We start from the raw sequence: 17,370 nt of genomic DNA, 5'->3' as shown, positions 1-17,370 counted from the left end.
TAGAAAAATAAATAAATAAAATCAAGGCCACCTCACCCTGAACCAATGTTCTAAGAAGGCAAAGAGAAAGGACACAAAACTTACACCGTATGCAAGTGTGCATCTATATCCCAGGCAGTGTCCGCACGGCCGGCACACGACAGCTTCCCAGTCTCGCTGCTTCGGTTTTAGAGGGCAGCACTGGGGAGGGGTGGCTAGACAGAGGAATCAATCACCCCAAACGTGAAGCATGCCAACATTTATTCACCAAGGCGATGCATCAATGTTTAAGTGCTCCCTACCTGATTCTATGACAGAATGCCAGGAAAATTAAAGCGTGGGCCCCTCCATTCTCCAGAATCTGTCAGGGCAACTTATATCATGCTCTGAGGGTACAAAGAAGAGACACAGGAAAGAATACAACGGCTACATCAGACTTTCAACCTCATGGAAGCTTCCCATGTTTGGTTCAAATGTTCACACTGAGCTGGGGGACGGAAGGCACATGACAAATTGAGAAGTGAGCTGGGGGAAAGGCAAAGGGGAATCCAATCAATCCTGGGCACCGCTGTGGCCTTTTTCACCCCCAAGGCCTCAAGAGTGAAAGGGCAGAGCAGGCTGAATCTAGACAAGAGAAGAAACGTGCCGATTGTAGCCATGTTATTTAAACTCTTCAAACTTCAGGATGTGCAACTGGAAGAGAAAGAGAAAATCTGATTGGGAAGGCAGGACTGCCCCCAGGTGGTCCACCCAACACCCCCTGGACAACTTCAGTTTGTTTCCTCTAAGGGAATGACAGGTAAACCCGCAGCATCCAGGCCGAGGCCAGGGCCTGCAGCTGAGACCTTGGGAGGTAGGGGAGGGGAACAGTAGATACCCAGCAGTTACCTCCAAGTTCAAAGCACCAGTGATTTTCCCTTCGAGGATGCGATGGATAACCTGACATGAACTCCAAATATCTGTAAAACAAAACACAACAACAAAACCTTGGTGGCACTTGGTCAGGCAGAAGGAGCAAGGGAGGGAAGTGAGAAGCCGGGGCTGCAGGGAAGTGTTCTGGCTGCAGACCAGGTCTTGCAGACAAGTCTCTGCTAGTTAGTACTCATTCCCTGCTGCCAGGATATCGTGAGATAATAAGCACTGCAGAGGGAGGAGAAGGGGAGGGCAAAGTAAGAGCAAGTAAAAGGAGGCATTATTGTTGTTAAAATAATTACAGGGATCTGGGATTTTACATTCCCTAATGGAAATTCTGGAGACAGAAAACTGTTCATTCAACTCTGCTCTGAGAGTTTTGGCTGGAGGGATGGAGGGTAAAAGGCAGAGAGCCTTTTTACCATGACGAGTGCACATTCCTACCTGCTGGGACAAGGCAGGGCAGAGCGCTGGTCAGACACTCACCTTTCTCCAGGACATCTGCCCTTACTCAGCTCCCGCCACCCCGCCCAACTGGGACTGTCTGTATGCATGAAACTGGCTCATATCAAGGGTCAGACCTCAGTTCCACCCCCAGCTATGCCATTTTCTTGCTATGAAATGTGAAGAAGTCCCTTTCATTTTCCTGAGGCTTCCTTTCCTCATGCATAAAGGGAGAAAAATTGTACACCTGCCCACCTGGCCTCGGGGTCATCTCAAAGTCCACACAAGAGCTGAGAACCCACATATCTGGGCTGCACACTCTGGCCCCTCTGACAGGCTGGGAGCTGCTCTTTGGGGGCAAGGGCTCCTTACTCTGGGCCACCCTCCAACAGCCAAGCAGTCAGGTTCAGCCCACCAGAAGCTCCCAGGTCCTGTCTGCTGGTATTACTCCCCAGGCCGAGAGGCAGGGGCCCTCTCCATGCAATGACCCAAGGTGACCTCTGGGTGGCGCCCATCAGCCTAGCAGGGAGGCTTGGCCCTGCACTTTGGGGAGGTGCTTTTCCATCTTATTTTGTGTTGTATGTGTATTTCTTCACATCCACTTCTCCTCCTCAGCCCCCAGAGCATTCTTTCACTCTTTCACATCTCACCTAAACCCCAGTCTCGAGAAGGGGCAGAGCAAAGAAGGGGCCTCTCCGTTTCAAGGGTGTAGAAACTGAGGCTCCACCGGTGCCTGGATCTACAGTAACAAACACCTCACACTATATACAAAAATAAACTCAAAATGGTTTAAAGACTTGAACATAAGGCATGACACCATAAAACTTCTAGAAGAGAACACGGGCAAAACATTCTGTCATAAATCGTAGCAATATTTTCTTAGATCAGTCTCCCAAGGCAAGAAAAATAAAAGCAAAAATAAACAAATGGAACCTAATGAAACTTTAAAAGCTTCTGCACAGCAAAGGAAACCATACACAGAACGAAAAGACAACCGATGGACTGGCAGAAATTATTTACAAATGATGCGACCAACAAGGGGTTAATTTCCAAAATATACAAACAGCTCATACAGCTCAATATCAAAAAAACAACAACCCTATCAAAAATGGGCAGAAGATCTAAATAGACATTTCTCCAAAGAAGACATACAGGACTTCCCTGGTGGCGCAGTGGTTAAGAATCTGCCTGCCAGCGCAGGGCACACGAGTTCAATCCCTGGTCTGGGAAGATCCCACATGCCGCGAAGCAACTAAGCCCGTGTGCCACAACTACTGAGCTTGTGCACTAGAACCCGTGAGCCACAACTACTGAGCCGGTGCACCACAACTACTGAAGCCAGTGTGCCTAGAGCCCGTGCTCTGCAACAAGAGAAGCCACCGCAATGAGAAGCCGGCACACCACAACGAAGAGTAGCCCCTGCTCGCCACAACTAGACAAAGCCCACGCGCAGCAACAAAGACCCAACGCAGCCAAAATAATAAATTAAAAAAAAAAAAGACATACAGATGGCCAACAGGCACATGAAAAGATGCTCAACATCGACAATTATTAGAGAAATGCAAATCAAAACCACAATGAGTTATCACCTCACACCAGTCAGAATGGCCATCTTCACCAAGTTCACAAATAATAAATGCTGGAGAGGGTGTGGAGAAAAGGAAACCCTCCTACACTGTTGGTGGGAATGTAAATTGGTACAGCCACTATGGATAACAGTATGGAGGTTCCTTAAAAAACTAAAAATAGAGTTATCATATGATCCTGCAATCCCACTCCTGGGCATATATCCGGAAACGACAAAAACTCCGATTCAAAAAGATACATGCACCCCAATGTTCATAGCACCACTATTTACAAAAGCCAAGACATGGAAGTAACCTAAATGTCCATCAACAGATGAATGGATAAAGAAGCCACAAAAAAGAATGAAATAATGCCATTTGCAGCCACATGGATGGACCTAGAGATTATCATACCAAGTGAAGTTAAGTCAGACAGAGAAAGACAAATATATCACTTATATGTGGAATGTTAAAAATAATACAAATGAACTTATTTACAAAACAGAAACAGACTCACAGACATAGAAAACAAACTTATGGTTACCAACGGGGAAGTGGGGAGGGGAGGGATAAATTAGGAGTATGGGATTAATAGATACACACCATTATACATAAAATAGATAAACAATAAAGATTTACTGTATAGCACAGGAACTATAGTCAACATCTTGTAATAACCTCTAATGGAAAAGAATCTGAAAAAAATATATATATGTATAAATGAATCATTTTGCTGTAGACCTGAAACTAACACAATACTGTAAATCAACTATACTTCAATTTAAAAAAGAAAAGAAAAAAATAAAGTAACAAACAGCACATTGGGGGAGATGCTGAGTCCCAATGCTCTAACCCCTATCGTTGGTCTCCAAATTCCAGTTTTCTTCTACACAGAATGCTTCTCTAAAGAAATCTTAAGCAAAACTCAATGTACGTGAAACAGATGGAAGATGAGCCACTCTGGCAGAAGCGAGACCGGGAGGCTTGCCCTCCCCTCACTCCACCCAGACAACTCAGCCTTCGGGCGGCACCTGAGGTTCCTTTCCAGACCTTGTTGCTCAGAGAGACCAGGTGTGAAAAACAGTTCTCAAGAAGCAGCTTTGCAAGGGGCAGATGCCGAAAACCCGGGGTGAGATCAAAAGAATAGAGGCTGAAGGGCAGGCATCCCATTCCCGCCGAGGTCCCGGAGGCGCGCACAGCACCTCCTGTCTCCGAGTGCTCAGAAGGGTGGAGGGCACCTTACCTTTCTCCAGCATGAATGGCTGAGCCAGGGGGGGGATGGTCCAGAAATCGTCACTATCCAGGCTGCGCAGGGATTGCACTGGGATGGTGGCCGACTGGCCGAAATCGATGAACGTGACAACAGCCCAGGAGTCCACTCGGTCCAGCACCCAGCACCTGGCCAGAGGGAGGGAGAGGAGGCTCATCTCACCTGGTGGCACGCACAGCAGTCCTCACGGAGAGGGCTTGAAGGTCTGGGCTAAGAGGGATGGGAGTTTCCTACGCTGTTCCCCACCTTGGATGGAGAGGGGATCAGAGGAGAGGTATCTTGAGAGAGGAAGCAGCAGCAAAGAAACAAGAGTCCAGAGAATGGAGAAGCAAACCTCCAGCCCTGCCTGGTACACACCTGTTCCAGGCCCATCCGTAATCACCCAGCTGGTACTCGGCCAGACAGCGGGTCCCGCGCCACACAGCCGAGTCGTGCAGGTAGGGCTGCTGCTCCTCTGCCTCGGCCAGGGCTCTGAACAGCGCCTGCATGTTCTGGTGCAGCGTCTGTGGACGGTACAAACGCCACGGGCCTCGCTGCCTGCCCCACATGGCACGTCTGTCTCTGCAGGTGTCACCTGTTACAGCAGCACCGCTGATCCACCCCAAGGGAACTGAAGGTATGACGTGGGACCAGGGATCAGAGTGCGGCCACTCTGGATGCCCACCACTGATGGGCCCCCCTCAGCTCGCTGACCCCAGCAGGGCCCTACGAGGTGGCACCGAAGCCCAAGAGGACCCCCAACAAGCCTGTACCTCCGTGACATGCATGGCCCAGAAGAAGGGGGTCTGAGGGACAATACTGGTCACCAACAGCCCCACGTCCCCACCGACGCTGTGGATGGTGGCCAGCCAGCCCAGGTCTCGGAAGCATTCCCTCAAGAGCAGCGCCAAGAAGGACCCTCTGCAGGAAGAACAGGGAACAAAGGGAAGGGAGTGAACACAGGAGTGATTCAACCAACACCTGTCCTGGAGGATGCTGGGCAGGAGAGTCACCCTGACAAGAGGGCTGTGCACCCCCCCGCCCAGGGTGGCAACAAGACAAGTGCCCAGGTAATCATAACGCAGAGCAAAGGAAGCACCACGCCAGGGGACACAGGGGTTGGAGAGTTTGGGGAAGGGGAGAGGCAGAGGGAAATAAAAACACACCAGGGAACTCCACAGAGAGAGATGGGCAAAAGCCCTCACTGGGCTGACCTTGGGCCTGCCTGAGTGATTCATGAACCTCAAGGGATGCAAGTTTGGACCGTCCACAATGCAGGACACGTCTGCAACGCCCAAACCACTCCTCCCTGTGTTTAAGCACATGCCACACCTCATCCCACCACCCCACTAACTCTATCGCCTAAGTCACACATGGTTAGAAAGGCAGACCTGCCATTTAGAAAAACGAAACAAAAAACATGCATCCTATAGCATTTCAAGTCAAACAGAATAGTCTGGCATCACGGACACTAAGAATGGTGTCTGCCGTTAAAGCGGAAGATGTGGTGGACATGCCGATCTCATGGCATCCAGGGTAGGGGAGAGTCACAGGCCATCACTGTACAGAAACGGAGACAGACTGTGTAAGTCACTGTGGGTCACAGCCTTAGAGCCTGGGTCTGACGCAGGAGTTCCTGAAAACTTTATCCCCCTCCCCAGTACCATCCTTGCCGCCACCCTCTAGGGACTGAGCAGACGTTTACAGTTGCCCTTTGCCGGCGGCCTCTCTACACCTCCGCTCACCTCATTTCCATGGGAACTGCAAAGATGCTTGTCCTCGGTTTCTCCGTCTTACAGGGGTCAATGGAAGCTTTAGGAACGAGCTGTGTACAAGCTGGAAAGCAGAAGGTTGTGTTCTGGAGGCACCAGGGCTGTCTCAGAGGACCGTACCCCACCTGCCCCCCAGAAGGCCCTGGCCCCACCCTCAGGGGCAGGATGAGATGGGAAGTGAAGCTACATCCTTCTGGGTCTCGGCCTCCACATCCTCAGCTGGATGGGGAGGGTCTGCTGGATGACATTCTTTAATCAAGAAAGCATCCTAAGGAGGCTTCCCTGGTGGCGCAGTGGTTAAGAACCCGCCTGCCAATGAAGGGGACACGGGTTCAACCCCTGGTCCGGGAAGATCCCACATGCCGCGGAGCAACTAAGCCTGTGCGCCACAACTACTGAACCTGAGCTCTAGAGCCCGCGAGCCACAACTATTGAAGCCCATGTGCCTAGAGCCCGTGCTCCTCAGCAAGAGAAGCCACCGCAATGAGAAGCCCGTGCACTGCAACTAGAGAAAGCCCTCGTGCAGATATGAAGACCCAATGCAGCCCCCCAAGAAATAAAAATTAATAAATAAGTTAATTAATTAAAAGAAAGCATCCTAGAGGAATAAAAAGGGATATTTCCTACACTGAGGGGTCAGTGTGGGACAAAGCTGGAAGGGAGGCTGGGAGAAGTGAATCAGGAGCTGCAAAGACATGTCCTGGGAACAGATGGCAGCTCAGGATCTCACCAGTGGTTCTAGCAAATCCTTGACCAGAGGTCTTCTCTAAACCCTAGGGAGGAAAAGAAAAGGTACCACTCAGGCATAGTAGTATTCGTTTCACTGGTTTACATGTTGCGTCTCTCCAAGCAGATCTGGAGACAGCGCAGCAACAGCCCCTGTGCAGACACAGCCTTCAGCTAACCTTTGGGGCTTCCTCCACTTTCTCCTTTCTCTCGGGGAGGTTCTGAGTCAACCAAAGACTAGAGGTTCACGGAACAGGAAGGCAGGAGGGAGGGAGGTGCTGGTCGGTACCTAGAGGCGCAGAAGCCCAGCACTGCTTAGCCCGGGAGGCCCCTGCGGGCACTTCTTAGGGGAGAAAGAGGTGGAAATGGTTACTCTGGCAGCAGGACTGGGTGGAGACAGAAAGACTACAATCCTGCAGCCCTCAACCCACGCTGGCTTCCCTTGCTCCACCGTCCACACCTGGAAAATCCCCCGCCCTGGTTACACCCACGGATCTGCACGCCTGCCGCTTCGCTGCTTACCCCACTCCCCGCTGACCGCTACCTGAGAACACATGCGGCCCCTGTTCTCAAATGGACATGCCACAATCCCATGGTAAGCCCCTGGTGAGACAACACCTCACCCCTTCCTCTCTTCAAACCCTCCATACTCCCACCCTCTGCCCACCCTATGAACCTGCCTCTTCATCAGGAGAAAACTGGAAGCAACTGGATGGGAGGCCCCTCATCCTCTCACCACCCAAACCACGGCCCCCCAGCCCCGCCCTCCCTGCCATCCCTCTGTTACCTTCTCAGAAGGGTCTGGCTCTGGGGCTGGCACTGTCTCACCTTCTGGAGGGCAACACCCCTGCAGCCACGCCCCTTCTCCTCTACTGCCGTCTCTCTCCCGGTGGACACCTCCCACCAGGAAACAAACATGCTCCATTATCCATGTTTGCAAAGACCCTGCCTCGCCCCCCAGCCCCTCTGGCGACCACCTTTCTCTGCTCCCTTCACTGAAAGGGGTGTCTAGAGTCCTGTCTCCTTCCAGTCAGGCCTCATAGAGACGCCTCCCTGACAGGCCAACCAAGAGGTACACAAACTCAGCATGTCTAAAACGGACCCTCCGCAAGCTGCTTCACCTCGGCTTTCTCAATTTTAGTAAGCCTAGCGGCTCAGGCCACATTCAGCTCTCTTTCTAGCTCTGCATCAAATTCATCAGCAAGTTAAGCCATCTCTTCCTCCAAAACACACCCAAACCCACATACTCCTCTCTCTCCATCTCCACCACCCCAATACTAGCCATCACCATCTCTTACCAGGACCGTAACAACCATGTCCAAAGACGCTGCCACACAGCCTCCTGCAATCCAGTCCCCACCCAGAAGACAACACAACCTCTTACACACCAAAATCAGATCACATCACTCACCTGATTAAAACCTTCCAACACCTTCCCATTGTGCTAACAAATAAAACTCCAAGTCTCCAGGTGGGCTCACCAAGGCCGCCATGATCTACCCTCCTTCCCACTGCCCTCTTCTCTGCCCACTTACCCCTTTTCCCCCCATGTCACACTCTGAGGCATTTGTAGGCGGCCCCTCTGTCTGGAATGTTCTTTCCCTGGTCTTACCCATGGTAGGCTGACTTGTCATCCAGAGCTCAGCTGAGAGGTCACTTCCTCACAAAGAGGACTCCCTAAGAACCATCTAAGTGACCCCTCTCCTCTCTATCACATCACCTTATTTCAGTTCTCTGTCTGGTACTTGCTACTGAGACAGGCTGGGCCCTGGGACCCTTTGCTGCTGTGCTTGTACCTGGACACACGTCTCCTCAAGCAACGAAATACAAGGAAACTATTAGGGACTAAAAATACCTGCGTGCATGTGCAGTCGGGGCAAAGATACAAAAAACACGGAAAACCCAAAACCCAACTGCCATTTCTGAAGAGCCGGGAGCAAAAGCAGGGTCCTGCGCAAGCCCCCTGCACACACTGCCACCGAAGGGGTGGGCAGACCTCCTAAGCACCCCTCTGGCCCGAGTGCTGGACACACCCCTCCCCTCACCCCATATTCGAACCAGCTCTCCCTGCCTCGGGGAACCGGCAAGGGAACCTGTTGCTTGTTTTCACTCCCCCCTGCTGCTGCAGGAGGGGCCTCAATAACGCCTTGCGTGAACTTGTCTGGCCTATTATCAATTTCTATTGATTAACGATGCCAAGAACCCTGGTTGGTAACACTATTTGACATTTTCTTTTTTTCTCTCTCTCTCTTTTTTTGGGGGGGGCATTTTCTTATGTATTCACTTATTTATTGGTTCACTGTATGTGTCTTTCCACTGGAATTTAAACATTATGAGAATGTGAATCACATCTGTCTTTTGACAATTACCTTCATTGCTGAGGTAACCCCAGAGCCCAGAACAGTGTCTGATACATATTAAGCTCTTAGTAAATATATGTGACAGAGAAAAGAAAAAGAGAAGAAAGGAGGGAGAGAGGAGAAATGAACCGGGGCAAATTCTTAATCTAAGCCTTGGCTTCCTCTTCAATACCACGAATCACACCTGATGTGAGGATTTAGGTGGACCAGTATCTGTTCAGGACACTGACATGAAATAGGTGCTCAACAAATGGAAGCTGTGTAAGAGAGGTTAAAAGTACAGGTTCTGGAGTCACACTGGGCTCCAATCCTGGTTCCAGAACTGACTGGCTCCTTAACTTTGGCCTGGTTACTTGGCGCCCCCACCTGCAGGATGGGAGAGTAGCAGGACCTACTGCTGTATTTAAACAGGTTCACACAGCAAAGCGATCAGAACACAGCCCGCAGAGTGAGCCCTCCGTGAGTGAACTACCACTGTCCACCGATGGGGCCCAAATCAAATCTCCACGCTAAACCATTCTGCCCCTGCTGTTTACCTACAACAAAGCAAAGTGACTGTTAAAAACTGTCCTCTAGGGCTTCCCTGGTGGCGCGGCAGTTGAGAGTCCACCTGCCGATGCAGGGGACACGGGTTCGTGCCCCGGTCCGGGAGGATCCCACATGCCGCGTAGCGGCTGGGCCCGGAGCCATGGCCGCTGAGCCTGTGCGTCCGGAGCCTGTGCTCCACAATGGGAGAGGCCACAACGGTGAGAAGCCCACGTACCGCAAAAAAAAAGCAAAAACAAAAACCTGTCCTCTAGCCAAGCACAGAAGGTGCCTTTTTATTTAGAATCTCCTAAGACAGTTCCAAATACCAATCCCAAGAACCAATTATTAGCGGTGGTTTCAGGCTAAAGATTATTATTAATACAGAAACATTTAAAACCATTTGGGGTCTAATTATGATTCCCTAATGATTTAAGAGATAAATATAACAAGCCTGTTTTGCCAGTTTGTGAAATTAAGTTTCAGAGGAAAATCTACACAATTATCATTCCACCACCACAGCAGACACATCATCCAAGAACAAGCCTCACATTTCAGGATGTCTGCAGCACGGAAGTGGCCACCTGGAAGCTACAGAGATCAAGGCAGCACCTCAGCAGCTGCCAAACCAGCAGACTGTGATTAGGTTCTATTGTTGCTGTAAGCGGTTACTCTACGCCCAATCCATCCACAGCTGTTAATGCTCTCGTTACTTTGTTCTGGGACATTACCACCAGCTGGTCAAGCGTTCCAAGAGGTGGCCTGGTCCAGAATCATGCTGGTGAGTCCCAGCAGTGGGAGAGAACACACAGGGTACACAAAGGTCAGTGGCCAGAAGGCTTTTGGGGGCGGGGTTGGGGAAGGGTCCCATCCGGTTCCCCTGCACACCAGCGAGAAGCTCTCCAACCAGTACTGGGGGGTGGGGGTCACAGGCCTCACACGACACTCAGAAAAGTGGTGGCCTCCCTGAGACTGCTCACTGCCACACCCCTGGCCCACTGTGGTCACCCTGGCCATCACTTTTAAGGCCCTGTCTCTACTCGGGGAACTGCACCTGGAGTCACCTGAAAGGCACATCCACGTGGAAATTTAATACTTACAGCTTTAACCCTCGACTGCCACCCAGTAGCACACCTTGTACTTCACAGGTGACAGACACAGACCTTGCTCTCAGGAAGCCACACTGAGTCACTCCACACATATTTATAAAATGCGTACATTCTAGACACGGCCACCATGAAGCTCACACTCTTGGTGGGGGCAGCAGACAAGAAGTATACAAAGAGGTATAAGGTCAATGACCACAAGGGCAAAGAAGAAACACAAGTCAAGGGGAGGGGACAAGCGGGCAGGGGTGGGGGAGGGAGTGATGGCTGAACAGACGCCTAAATGAGGTGAGAAGGCAAACCCACAGACGCCTGGGAGACGAGCCTTCCGGCTGGGAACACCTGAGGCCCTAAGGTGGGGATGTGCTTGGTGTGTTTGGGGAATGGCACTGGGGCTGGAGGAACAGACACTTGCATCTCTTACCTGGACCACCTGAGACAGGTCTTCTGCTTCCACTCTGGCCCCTGGAGTCTATTCCACAGGGTCCCTTTAAAACCTAAATCTCGGGGAATAGATGAACTAATGGTGGCACATCCATACAAGAGAACACCACTTAGCATTAAAAAAAGAATTGCTGATGGTGCGACCGCATGGATGAATCTCAATAACATTCTGCTGAGTGAAAGAAACGAGACACAAAGAAGCACATATGGCATGATTCCATTTACACCAAACTCTAAAAAGGATAAATCTCATTTAAAGTTATAGAAAACAGGTCAGTCACTGCCTGCGGGGCACAAAGCTGGGATAGGGCACAAGAGAACCTTTTGGGTGACTGAAACGGTCTATATTTGATTGTGATGGTGGTTACATGGCTGCATACACTTGTCAAAATTCATCAAACTGTACACCTAAAAGGGGTTTATTTTACGTAATACTTCAATAGTTGATTTTTTAGTGTACCTTCATGAAATCTGGTTATGTCGCTCCCTGCTCAAACTGACCAGTGTTCTCATTATTATGTGACTATCTAAATACCAACTGCTGCTGAATCAAGTTACATACTATGAAAATTTTTTTTTAATTTTACTATTAATGGGACTTCCCTGGTGGTCCAGTGAGCAGGACTCCTTGCTCCTAATGCAGGGGGCCCGGATTCAATCCCCGGCCGGGGAACTAGATCCCACATGCACGCCGCAACAAAGATCATACGTGCCACAAACTGAGACCTGGCACAGCCCAAATAATTAATTTAAATAAATAAATAATTTTTTTAAATTTTAATATTAAAAAAAAAGTATGTATTATGATTACTTTTATCCTTATACAACCTTCTCCAGGAATTAACTGCTCCTTTTTTCCCCTCCATTTACTTGCACTTCCTTAAATCTCTGGCTAAGTTTTCCCACACCCTCCAATGGCTCTTTGTAACACCTCTCCAGTCGATTTTATACTTTTCTTCATACAAACGTCACCCTGGAGTCTCACATCATCCTGCTCTGGCTGGACTGAGTGCTGCATAACAAGTGTTCTACCCCTTTGTCATCATCTGGGAAGTCTCAGGTCCCCCTCCTGGGTTGGACCTCCTGCTCCCAGCTTCCCTCATTTTTTGCCTTATTGCTTCATTGTATTGGTGCATATCCCTCCATAGCTTTCTGAGAGCAGCTACATGGGACATACATTTTTTGAGACCCTACATTTGTGAACAAGTCCTTATTCTACCTTCATTCTAGAGTAATTTAATTAAGAACAGATTGGGGGTTAGACATTATCTTCCTACAAAATTTAATGACACATTCCAATCCTATACCCTTCAATGTGGATTCTCTTTCTGAAGCTTTATCCAATACTCTAAAATATTTCTATAATGTGTCTTGGTGTAGGTTTTTATTTTCCCAGTCATTATCCTAGGTACTCAATGGTTGCTTTCAAACTAAAAACATATCCTTCACTCCTGGGAGACTTTGTTATATCATTTGATATTTTCTCTCCCACGTTGACCTGAACTCTTCCTGCATGTTTATGTTGCACCACTGATCCTCTCATTTGACCTTTACTCTTCTCTAAAACAATTCTACTACAAAATATTTCGATTGATAAATCCTCTCCCCCAAAAGCTATTATAAAAATTGACAAAATTGTCAAAAACAACCATTTCAGTATTCTGGACATTGAACAGAAGCATACAAAAAACAGGGTATCTGTTAAAAAACAACAACAACAGAAAACGACAGGCCCTTGGATAAGAATATGAGACTAAGGTGTGTCAGTCTGGAGCTTCTCCCACTCTCTGGTCCTTTGGCTGATAGTTCTACCACAGTAGGCAAAGCTGTGAAAACCGGTAGCTTCAGAGGTGGCTGACTTTACTGGAACCTTGAAACATCAGAAAGTAAGAAAGAACATGGTAAGAAAAAATATGGGTAAGTACAATAGGTTTTCTTCTCATGAGTTTTCTAAATTATGTTTGACAGTTGAAATAAAAATTGTAACTGTCCAATATGGTTCTAAATGAACACAGAGGGACATATTTTTAAAAATTACATTATAAACAGGGGAGGGTAAAGAGAAATAGGGTTTCTATACTTAACTCAAACCAGTAAAGTCAACAGGCATAGACTATGTTATGTATATATAACATGTAGAGCAACCACTTAAAAAGGTATACAAAGAGATACACTTAAAAAACACTACAGCAGAAGCAAGAAGAACTACAATTCTGCAGCCTGTGGAAGGAAAACTTTCACAAAAAGACAGACAAAATGAAAAGGCAGAGGACTTTGTACAGATGAAGGAACAAGATAAAACCCCAGAAAAACAACTAAATGAAGTGGAGATAGGCAATCTTCCAGAAAAAGAATTCAGAATAATGATAGTGAAGATGATCCAGAACCTCGGAAAAAGAATGGAGGCAAAGATCAAGAAGATGCAAGAAATGTTTAACAAAGACCTAGAAGAATTAAAGAACAAACAAAAGGGATGAACAATACAATAACTGAGATGAAAAGTACACTAGAAGGAATCAATAGCAGAATAACTGAGGCAGAAGAATGGATAAGTGACCTGGAAGACAGAATGGTGAAATTCACTGCCACGGAACACACTAAAAAAAAAAGAATGAAAAGCAATGAAGACAGCCTAAGAGACCTCTGGGACAACATTAAATGCAACAACATTCGCATTACAGGGGTCCCAGAAGGAGAAGAGAGAGAGAAAGGACCCGAGAAAATATCTGAAGAGATTATAGTTGAAAACTTCCCTAACATGGTAAAGGAAATAGGCACCCAAGTCCAGGAAGCGCACAGAGTCCCAGGCAGGATAAACCCAAGGAGAAACATGCCAAGACACATAGTAATCAAATTGACAAAAATTAAAAACAAAGAAAAATTATTGAAAGCAACAAGGGAAAAACGACAAATAACATACAGGGGAACTCCCATAAGGTTAACAGCTGATTGCTCAGCAGAAACTCTACAAGCCAGAAGGGAGTGGCACCACATATTTAAAGTGATGAAAGGGAGAACGTACAACCAAGATTACTCTACCTGGCAAGGATCTCATTCAGATTTGATGGACAAATCACAAGCTTTACAGACAAGCAAAAGCTAAGAGAATTCAGTACCACCAAACCAGCTCTACAACAAATGCTAAAGAAACTTCTCTAAGTGAGAAACACAAGAGAAGAAAAGGACCTACAAAAACAAACCCATAAGAATTAAGAAAATGGGAATAGGAACATACGTATCGATAATTACCTTAAACGTGAATGGATTAAATGCTCCAACCAAAAGACACAGGCTCACTGAATGGATACAAAGACAAGACACATATATATGCTGTCTACAAGAGACCCACTTCAGACCTAGGGACACATACAGACTGAAAGCGAGGGGATGGAAAAAGATATTCCATGCAAATGGAAATCAAAAGAAAGCTGGAGTAGCAATACTCATAGCAGATAAAATAGACTTTAAAATAAAGACTATTACAAGAGACAAGGAAGGACACTATGTAATGATCAAGGGATCAATCCAAGAAGAAGATATAACAATTATAAATATATATGCACCCAACACAGGAGCACCTCGATACATAAGGCAAATGCTAACAGCTATAAAAGAGGAAATCGACAGTAACACAATAATAGTGGGGGACTTTAACACCCCACTTTCACCAGTGGACAAATCATCCAGACAGAAAATTAATAAGGAAACACAAGCTTTAAATGACACAACAGATCAGATAGATTTAATTGATGTTTATAGGACATTCCATCCAAAATTAGCAGATTACACTTTCTTCTCAAGTACACAAGGAACATTCTCCAGGACTGATCACAACTCGGGTCACAAATCAAGCCTCAGTAAATTTAAGGAAGTTGAAATCATATCAAGCATCTTTTCCGACCACAACACTAAGAGATTAGAAATCAATTACAGGGGAAAAAAATGTAAAAAACACAAACACATAGAGGCTAAACAGTATGTTACTAAATAACCAAGAGATCACTGAATAAATCAAAGAGGAAATCAAAAAATACCTAGAGACAAATTACAACAAAAACATGATGATCCAAAACCTATGGGATGCAGCAAAAGCAGTTCTAAGAGGGAAGTTTATAGCAATACAAGCCTACTTCAAGAAACAAGAAAAATCTCAAATAAACAATGTAAACTGACACCTAAAGGAACTAGAGAAAGAAGAACAAACAAAACCCAAAGTTAATGGGTTGGGAGTTTGGGATTAGCAGATGCAAACTTTTATATATAGAATGGATAGATAACAAGGTCCTACTGTATAGAACAGGGAACTACATCCAGTATCCTGTGATAAACCATAATGGAAAATAATATGAAAAAGAATGTACATATATGTATAAGTGACTCATTTTGCTGCACAGTAGAAATTAACACATTGTAAATCAACTATACTTCAGTAAAATAAATTATAAAAAAATATTTCAGTTAAAAAAACCACAAACCCAAAGTTAGTAGAAGGAAAGAAATCATAAAGATCAGAGCAGAAATAAATGAAATAGAAACAAAGAAAACAATAGCAAAGATCAATAAAACTAAAAGCTGGTTCTTTGAGAAGATAAACAAAATAGATAAACCTTTAGCCAGACTCATCAAGAAAAAGAGGGAGAGGATTCAAATCAATTAAAATTAGAAATGATAAAGGAGAAGTTACAACGGACACTGCAGAAATACAAAGCATCATAAGACACTACTACAAGCAACTCTATGCCAATAAAATGGACAATCTGGAAGAAATGGACAAATTCTTAGAAAGGCATAACCTTCCAAGACCGAACCAGGAAGAAATAGAAAATATGAACAGACCAATCACAAGTAATGAAATTGAAACTGTGATTAAAAATCTTCCAACAAACAAAAGTCCAGGACCAGATGGCTTCACAAGTGAATTCTATCAAACAATTAGAGAAGGGACGAGGGGAAGATGGCGGAAGAGTAAGACGCGGAGATCACCTTCCTCCCCACAGATACACCAGAAATACATCTACACGTGGAACAACTCCTACAGAACACCTACTGAACTCTGGCAGAAGACCTCAGACCTCCCAAAAGGCAAGAAACCCCCCCCCCCCCCACGTACCTGGGTAGGGCAAAAGAAAAAACAGAAACAAAAGAATAGGGACGGGACCTGCACCAGTGGGAGGGAGCTGTGAAGGAGGAAAAGTTTCCACACGCTAGGAAGCCCCTTCGCGGGCGGAGACTGCGGGTGGCAGAGGGGGGGAGCTTCGGAGCCGCGGAGGAGAGCACAGCAACAGGGGTGCGGAGGGCAAAGCGGGGAGATTCCCCGAACAGAGGATCGGTGCTGACCGGCACTCACCAGCCCGAGAGGCTTGTCTGCTCACCCGCTGGGGCGGGCAGGGCTGCGAGCTAAGGCTCGGGCTTTGGTCGGAGCGCAGGGAGAGGACTGGGGTTGGTGGCGTGAACACAGCCTGAACGGGTTAGTGCACCACGGGGGGGGGGGGGGCCGGGAGGGAGTCCGGAAAAAGGTCTGGAGCTGCCGAAGAGGCAACAGACTTTTTCTTCCCTCCTTGTTTCCTGGTGCGCGAGGAGAGGGGATTAAGAGCGCTGCTTAAAGGAGCTCCAGAGACGCACGTGAGCCGCGGCTAAAAGCGCGGACCCCAGAGACGGGCGGGAGACGCTAAGGCTGCTGCTGCCGCCGCCAAGAAGCCTCTGTGCGAGCACAGGTCACTATCCACACCTCCTTTCCGGGGAGCCTGTGCAGCCCGCCACTGCCGGGTTCCCGGGATCCAGGGACAACTTCCCCGGGAGAACGCACGGCGAGCCTCAGGCTGGTGCAACGTCACGCTGGCCTCTGCCGCCGCAGGCTCGCCCCGCACTCCGTGCCCCTCCCTCCCCCCCGGCCTGAGTGAGCCAGATCCCCCGAATCAGCGGCTCCTTTAACCCCGTCCTGTCTGAGCGAAAACAGACGCCCTCCAGCGACCTACACGCAGAGGTGGGGCCAAATCTGGGAGCTGTGAGAACCAAGAAGAGAAAGGGAAATCTCTCCCAGCAGCCTCAGAAGCAGCGGATTAAAGCTCCACAATCAACTTGATGTACCCTGCATCTGTGGAATACATGAATAGACAACGAATCATCCCAAACTGAGGAGGTGGACTTTGAGAGCAAGATTTATGATTTTTCCCCCTTTTCCTCTTTTTGTGAGTGTGTATGTTTCTGTGTGAGATTTTGTCTGTATAGCTTAGCTTCCACCATTTGTCCTAAGGTTCTATCCGTCTGTTTTTTTTAAATTTTTTTCTT

At 47.5% G+C, this 17,370-nt stretch overlaps 1 protein-coding gene across 4 annotated transcripts in view; it reads right to left on the bottom strand.

The window, feature by feature from the left end:
- Positions 1-223: 223 nt before the first annotated feature.
- Positions 224-17,370, bottom strand: part of TDRD10 (tudor domain containing 10) — a 52,912-nt gene continuing 35,765 nt past the window's right edge. For 3 of the 4 annotated variants that reach the window (XM_079911884.1, XM_079911881.1, XM_079911883.1), the window contains exons 7-13: positions 6,652-6,694; positions 5,895-5,985; positions 4,923-5,070; positions 4,528-4,673; positions 4,144-4,298; positions 868-938; positions 224-672 (exon numbers count right to left, since the gene is read on the bottom strand). In XM_079911884.1, coding sequence (XP_079768010.1) covers positions 640-672; positions 868-938; positions 4,144-4,298; positions 4,528-4,673; positions 4,923-5,070; positions 5,895-5,985; positions 6,652-6,694 — 687 coding nt within the window. In that variant the 3' untranslated portion in view covers positions 224-639. The remainder of the gene's footprint in view (positions 673-867; positions 939-4,143; positions 4,299-4,527; positions 4,674-4,922; positions 5,071-5,894; positions 5,986-6,651; positions 6,695-17,370) is intronic. The other variant, XM_079911882.1, reaches the window with a different exon arrangement.

The sequence above is a fragment of the Stenella coeruleoalba genome (assembly GCF_951394435.1).
Source record: "Stenella coeruleoalba genome assembly, chromosome: 1".
NCBI lineage: Eukaryota > Metazoa > Chordata > Mammalia > Artiodactyla > Delphinidae > Stenella > Stenella coeruleoalba.
Note: the sequence above shows the minus strand (reverse complement) of the source record. Positions and strands in the feature narration are given on the sequence as shown.